Raw genomic sequence first — 7440 nt, forward strand, 5'->3', positions numbered from 1 at the left:
ATGGAGGATGGAGGATGGAGGATGGAGGATGGAGGAGGATGGAGGATGGAGGAGGGAGGGAGGATGGAGGGAGGAGGGAGGGAGGATGGAGGGAGGAGGGAGGATGGAGGATGGAGGATGGAGGATGGAGGATGGAGGAAGGATGGAGGATGGAGGATGGAGGATGGAGGAAGGATGGAGGATGGAGGATGGAGGATGGATGGAGGATGGAGGATGGATGGAGTCTGCAGCTGTTTAACCATCAACTCATCCTCAGTTTTTATTCATTCAGGTGTTTTTTTGTGTGTAAATATGATAATTCACTGGAGCGAGGTCGTAGATGTGAGATCGTAGATGTGAGATCGTAGATGTGAGGTCGTAGATGTGAGGTCGTAGATGTGAGTCATAGATGTGAGGTCGTAGTGAGATCGTAGATGTGAGATCGTAGATGTGAGACCGTAGATGTGAGATCGTAGATGTGAGATCGTAGATGTGAGACCGTAGATGTGAGATCGTAGATGTGAGGTCGTAGATGTGAGATCGTAGATGTGAGATCGTAGATGTGAGGTCGTAGATGTGAGATCGTAGATGTGAGATCGTAGATGTGAGTCGTAGATGTGAGATCGTAGATGTGAGGTCGTAGATGTGAGGTCGTAGATGTGAGATCGTAGATGTGAGATCGTAGATGTGAGGTCGTAGATGTGAGATCGTAGATGTGAGATCGTAGATGTGAGATCGTAGATGTGAGATCGTAGATGTGAAGTCGTAGATGTGAGTCGTGATGGATCAGATGGTTTGTTGTGGACGTGATGTTTCTCCTGCATCAACGTTTGTTTCCTGTATTAAAGTTTCAGCACAAAGAGCCAATAAACAGACGCAGACGATCGTTAGTCGCAGATCTAATAGTTTAAGTCTTCATTTTAAACTCAGTTTCCATTTTCATCATATATTTTACTTTATTTTAAAAAATATACATATTTTACAGATTTTTATTGCAAATTTCTATTTCATATTATTCATCTTTACTCTTCTTTTATGCTGCTTGTTTTAATTCTTTAATGTCTTTGCAGATCCAAACAGAAAGTTTATTATTGTTCTTATTTGAATTCAGTGTTTCTGTAAATATGTTAAATGTTGTTTTATTTTATTGAGAATAAATTCACTGTTGAACATAAATCTGTTGTTCAGCACATTTGTTTATATCTTCTTATAGTTTCTGTTTTAAAACTGGAGATAAAAAGACAATAAAGCTGTTTCTGATTCTCAGGAAGGTTTGTTCAGTTTGTTCTGTGATGTGAAGACGGAGGAGGAAGAGGAGGAAGAGGAGGAGGAGGAGGAGGAGGAGGAGGAGGACAGATATGAAGATCTGCAGATGGACAGAGGAGACAATAAAGATAATAAAGTATTAATGAAGCCTGTTTTTATCTGATTCCCTCAGAGAGTCGAACAAAGAGCTTCACTCTGCTTTAAAGCTTTGTGTTTCTGAGGATATTTATGGATCTTTAATGGAGAGTCCGTCATGTGATCAAGACCCAGATCAGGGTCTCGCTGCACCAACCTGTGGTGCTGGAACCAGGTCTGACGTGTAAATATGTTTTGTCTTCATGTCCACAGTCTTCCAACTTCGACTCTTTATCAAAGAACCAGATATTTCCTGACGATTCGACCGGGAGAGTCTCACGTTGAAATGGTTTCTCCCGGTAACCCACGGCAACAGATGCTGAGATGATAAATAATAAAGAGACATGCAGCTGATGATGAAGAGGAGCCGTGTGTGCGTGTGGAGATCGTCACGTGTTCGATGTGAGAACGAGTCCTGAGGCCTGAGATCAGCTGATCGTCATCGTCTGGAGTCTAATCCTCCGTCTGAGAATATTGATCATCAGAGAGACACACGGAGCTTCACAGAGAGCTGATCGATCAGCCCGATCGATACTCGGCGCTGACTGAACACATCAGCATCATCATCATCATCATCATCACTGAAGGTTTCAGATGTTTGATTCAAACGTTTTACTTCAGTAAAAGTAGAAATATAACAAATATTTCATTACAAGTAAAAGTTCAGAATCTTCAAGTATCAGCAGCAAAGTACTCGAAGGATCAAAAGTAAAAGTATTAATTATTTATTATATATATATATATGATTATATATTATATATTATTAAAAATGTGCTCTGATTAATTGACATTTAAGAACCATTTTAATGTTGTCAAGGCGGAGCTTCTTTTAACAAGTGATACTGTTGAGTATATAAACTGTTTACTAGAGAAGTGAGTCGACTACTGATGCAGTAATTTTACATTCTGACGGGATCATTACCGCCAACCGTTACCGTTACCGTCATCACTGTGATTCTTGTGGTTTTCAGAGGACACAGACAGACAGAGCTGGACGAGTCAGGAGAAACCTCCTCGCTCACATCCCCGGCAGACGTCTCTGAGGTCGTCCTCAGTCGGGTATGGATGAGATTCACCCTGAGATGCTGAAAGCTCTGGACATTACTGGCCTGTCATGGCTGACGCGCCTCTTCAGTGTCGCACGGAGGTCCGGGGACAGAGCCTGCGGACTGGCGGACCGGGGTGGTGGTTCCAGTTTTCAAAAAAGAAAGGGGACCGGAGGGTTTGCTCACTACTACTCAGCCTCCCGAGTGTCCGGTTTGGGGTTTGAGGACCTCAGGATTGCTTCTCTGCGTTTTGCAGACGATGTGGTTCTGTTGGCTTCAACACGCCGGGACCTCCAGCAGGTACCGGGACGGTTTGCAGCTGAATATGAAGAGTCAGCACCTCCTGCTCTGCCGGAAAAAGGTGGACTGCTCCCTCCGGGTCGGGAGCGAGTTGCTTCCCCGGGTGAAGGAGTTCAGGTACGTCGAGGTCTCGTTCACAGTGAGGGGGTGAGATGCAGCGTGAGGTTGACCGGTGGATCCGTGTAACATCAGCAGTGATGCAGGAGTTGTACCGGACTGCTGTGGTGAAGAAAGAGCTGAGCCAGAACCAGAACCAGAGCTCTCAGTTCACCAGTCGGTCTACGTCCCAAAACCCTCAGCGATGGTGAAAGAATGAGATCACAGACACAAACAGCTGAAATGAGTTTTCCTCCAGAGGGTGTCTGGGCTCAGCCTCAGAGATCGGCTGAGGAGCTCAGACATCTGTGGGGGGGGGGGGGGGAGCAGAGCAGCAGATAACACTTAGGATGAAGTAATCCAGTCCAGAAATAAATACATCATTTCATCAGGGAAAAATTAAGGAATTTTATAAGTATGAATGTGTGTGAAGTGATTTCCAGTCAACCGTCTGAAACTCTGAACAACCTGCTTTTGTTTGCAGAGTTTAAACTGATTGAGTCCAACAAAACTCCAACATACAGACTGTTGAGTGAAGAACATCCGAGGCGATCGCAGTGTATTTTAACCATATTCTGGCAATAATAGTAAGATGTCAGGAGACCTTGAACTGATCATATTTTACATTTAAAATAAAGCTGTGAAATAAATGTAGCGGAGTGGAAATGTAAAGTAGCATCACATGGAAATACTCACTTAAAGTACAAGTACCTCAAAACTGTACTTAAGTGCAGTAGTCTAGTAAAAGTACTATCATTAGAATGATCCTTTAATAAATAAAGTGAGAACCAGTGACGGAGGAGTGAACGGGGGTTTTCTGCTTCAAATCAGACGTGTGTTTGTTCACATGGAGGCATTTTAGTGAGTCTGCTAATATCCAGAGTGTGTTTGTGTGTGAGAGGCTCAGGCCCGGAGGCTCTGCACACATGTGTGTGTGTTCTGTTCAGTGTCAGTCTCACTGTCTCTCCTGCTGCTTCACTAATCCCATTTCCTGCTTATCGTCCTCTTATCTACACCACACTGCCTGGATCTGTGTGTGTGTGTGTGTGTGTGTGTGTATTTCTGCTTCACTGAACAGCTTTTTTTTCAGCGTGTGTGCTGATATCAGCTCTGTGTTGTTATCTATGTGTGTGTGTGTGTGTGTGTGTGTGTGTGTGTGTGTGTGTGTGTGTGTGTGCTGACTCAGCTGGTGGGTCATTCCTGCAGAGTGTTTTTGATGGTTAAGGCTCTCATGTTTAACTGAATTTCCAGAAAATGATCAAAAGAAAAAAAAAAGTATTGAATATTGTTTCCATCCGTCGCAGAAGAAGAGAAACAACCAGATGATGTCATTGAAACAGTCGAAGCTCAAACGATGGAGAACATGATGGAAATATGACGTTTCTGTTAGTTTCATATGTTGATGTGAGGAAGGTTACAGTCTCCTCATCATCATCGCTCCACACAGATCTGATGTTTTCAGCTCTTCAGTGACGTTTAAGTCTCACTCAGTCTGTTACACCTCAGACAGGAAACACTGTTTTTTCACCTTTCTTTATGTGCAAATTTAAAAATGAGCATAAAAATAAGTGAATGGAAACAAACTTTATCTGTCAGGAAGAACTCTGCTGTGATTTTTCCAAATGAAGAGCTCTGAAGGTCTGTAAAGGTTAGTAAAGGTTAGTAAAGGTTAGTAAAGGTTAGTAAAGGTGTCCCACAGGGCTCCAGTCTGGGTCCTCTACTGTTCACTATATAACAGGGTTTCATTTCAACACATTTTAACTTAGAAACCAAACAGAGTTGCTTAAATCTGTGCTGGACTTTCATCACTCTCTTCTTAAGTCATTTTTCCAACATTCTGTTGAGACGATTCAACTTTTTTTCTTTCCAATTTCCAATGTTTATATTCAGGTTTTAAAGACAGGTGGATGGAAGAACTCTGCTGTGGTTTTCTGTCCTGACTAGATCCCTGCTTGTGTCGTATCCGTCCTCAGATGTATGTTTAGCGTCTGCTAAATGGAATTGTAATTGTAAATTTCCAAATCCAGAGCTCTGAAAGGTGAGTAAAGATCAGGAAAGGTGTCCCACAGAGCTCTAGTCTGGGTCCTCTACTATTCTCTACTCAATGGGAGTAAAGAGTTTATTAGTATCTGTTCTGTTTATTCATTGATATTATTGGTTTTGAATTGTGAAATGATTCTGAATCTGATCCCACCTGTGATACAAACAGTAAAACTCATATTTACTCATTTAAATGAGTCATAACAGACAGAAAACAACTGAAATGTATAAAAATCATTTATTTATTTCCAGAAAGAGCTTCACTGTTAAATTCATACAGATTGTTGTTAAAAATTTAAAAAAAAAAGTTGGTTTTTACTGAAAACATCATTTATGACGTGTTAAAGCTCAGATAAGAGTTTGTCTGGAGACACACGGAGGTCAAAGTTCACAGGAAGGAAGGAGATAAAACGTCACTCTGAAATCATCATCAGCAGTAAAACTGAGTCTGGTTTAAAGTTTAACAGTTAAAATAATTTAAAATGTCTCTTTCTGTCTAGAAAACATCGTTAGTGGAGGAGTCTGAATCTGCTGCTACACTGATCACCTCCTCCATCACCTCCTCCATCACCTCCTCTTCCTCCTCCTCTTCCTCCGGTCTGATGGAGGGCAGACGAACATCCATCCTCCTGGTTCCTCCCTGCTGCTGCTCTGCTGAGAAACAGACACAACTCACCAGTTTACTTCATTAAAAACCACTTATTGTTCTCCGCTGTGAAGAGACTGAACACTGATACCAGTCACATCACATCAGTGAGGATCTACATGCTGCATCATTTCCTGTCAATCCCTCCTGCTTAAGAAGGCGGGAACGGCGGGAACGGCGGGAACGGCGGGAACGGCGGACTCCCCCACGAAGAATAAAACCTACTGTACGGAGAGACGGCAGAAGAAATGTCAACCATGAACAGGATTAAAAAATGTGGTTTAATTGAATGAAAACATGACGGATTGTAACTTTAAAGCCTCTGAAACACTCAGAGCTGATTCTTCGTTAGTCGCTGCTGATGTCATCATCTGGTGTGTGATGTCATCATCTTTAAATGTCTAAAACATTTTAAACGCTGTTGTCGGATCAGAGTTTCAAGAGAGTTTAAGGAGACCCAGCTAGCAAAACTGCTGTGGCCCATATACCAGGCCCACGTACCGGTCCGCTCCTGTTTGCCAGATCCAGGCCACAAGCAAACCGGGCCATGAACTGTGGTCCAGATGTGGTCCAGATGTGGTCCAGATGTGGTTTATTTGTTTAGTTTTTGGTTTACATGTGGCGTTGCTATGGTTAGCTTGTGGCCCGGATCTGTCAAACAGGAGCGGACCGAGCGCCATCACTCCACGCCGTATGTGGGCCACATGGAAGTGTCGGGCGTGGGCCGGATATGGGCTATCTGGGATATCTGGGCTATCTGGGCTATCTGGGCTATCTGGGCTATCTGGGCTATCTGGGATATCTGGGCTATCTGGGATATCTGGGCTGTGTCGTATATATTTGCCAGAACTGGCCCAGATATGTTTGAGATAAACGGGCCACATCGGCTGCATCATACGTGGGCCGTTTCAGGCTCACAGAACCAATCGTGCCACATCTTTACCGATAATGTTCATCAATATTTGGGCCATATTTACTATTTCAAAGGTGCCACATTAGGCTCGCACTATGACAGCTGGTGCTGACTGTGCCATACAACTGCCAAAAGTGGGCCAAATTTGCCATATTTGCCACATCATATGTCAAGTCAGTGCTGACTGCGCCGTATCTTTGTCAGAACTGGCCTCGGTATGTTTTCAGATCACCAGGCCACCATACGTGGGTCACTTGTGGTTTACACCCACATTAACTATCGTCGACTGGGTGGCCCACATGTGTTTTGGGATATTTGGGTCATATTTGTTATTTTACATCCATGTGTCCGGGCCAGAAGAAGGCCAGCGGTGCCGCGTCATCGCCTGAAGTGACCCGCTACCGTATCTGACGGAACAGATTCACAATCTTTGAATTTAAACTCTAATATTTCTCTCCTGTTGCTCTCCTCACTCTCCCCGTCTCCATGGCAACACACTAACAATACATCCCCTCTGCTGGCTGGTTGTCACGGTTACCGAGCTCGTTCTAATTAAAGAGACAAAGATGAAACTGACAGACCTTCAACTTTACACACACACACACACACACGCACACACACGCACACACACACGCACGCGCACACACACACACACACACACACACACACACACACACACACACACACGCACACACACACACACACACACACACACACGCCCTCTCTGATTGGTCGTGATCTAAACACACGGCAGCAGAGACGTCGGGTCACCTGTGATGTGTTTCCATGACAACCAGAGAAAGAGTCTCTGTTACAGATTTGACTTTGATCAGCTGTTATTGATCAGTCAAACAATCAATAACTGAATAAAAGCTCGATCACATCAGTAAAATCAGAATTTATTTTTTATCATTGTGCCGATTGATCAGATGGAGTATTGATGACTGATAACTCCCTCAATATTACCAGTGTTATAATTATTAAAGCTTCATTGTTATGTTTATAAAATCTATTTTATT

General features: G+C 43.4%; 1 protein-coding gene across 1 annotated transcript in view; it reads right to left on the reverse strand.

Moving 5' to 3' along the window:
- Positions 1–5081: 5081 nt before the first annotated feature.
- The window catches only part of kiaa0586 (KIAA0586 ortholog), a 53883-nt gene continuing 51524 nt past the window's right edge, over positions 5082–7440 (reverse strand). Inside the window, exon 29 of the mRNA XM_042388649.1 lies at positions 5082–5516. Coding sequence (XP_042244583.1) covers positions 5359–5516 — 158 coding nt within the window. The 3' untranslated portion in view covers positions 5082–5358. The remainder of the gene's footprint in view (positions 5517–7440) is intronic.

The sequence above is a fragment of the Thunnus maccoyii genome, chromosome 16, assembly GCF_910596095.1.
Source record: "Thunnus maccoyii chromosome 16, fThuMac1.1, whole genome shotgun sequence".
Lineage (NCBI taxonomy): Eukaryota > Metazoa > Chordata > Actinopteri > Scombriformes > Scombridae > Thunnus > Thunnus maccoyii.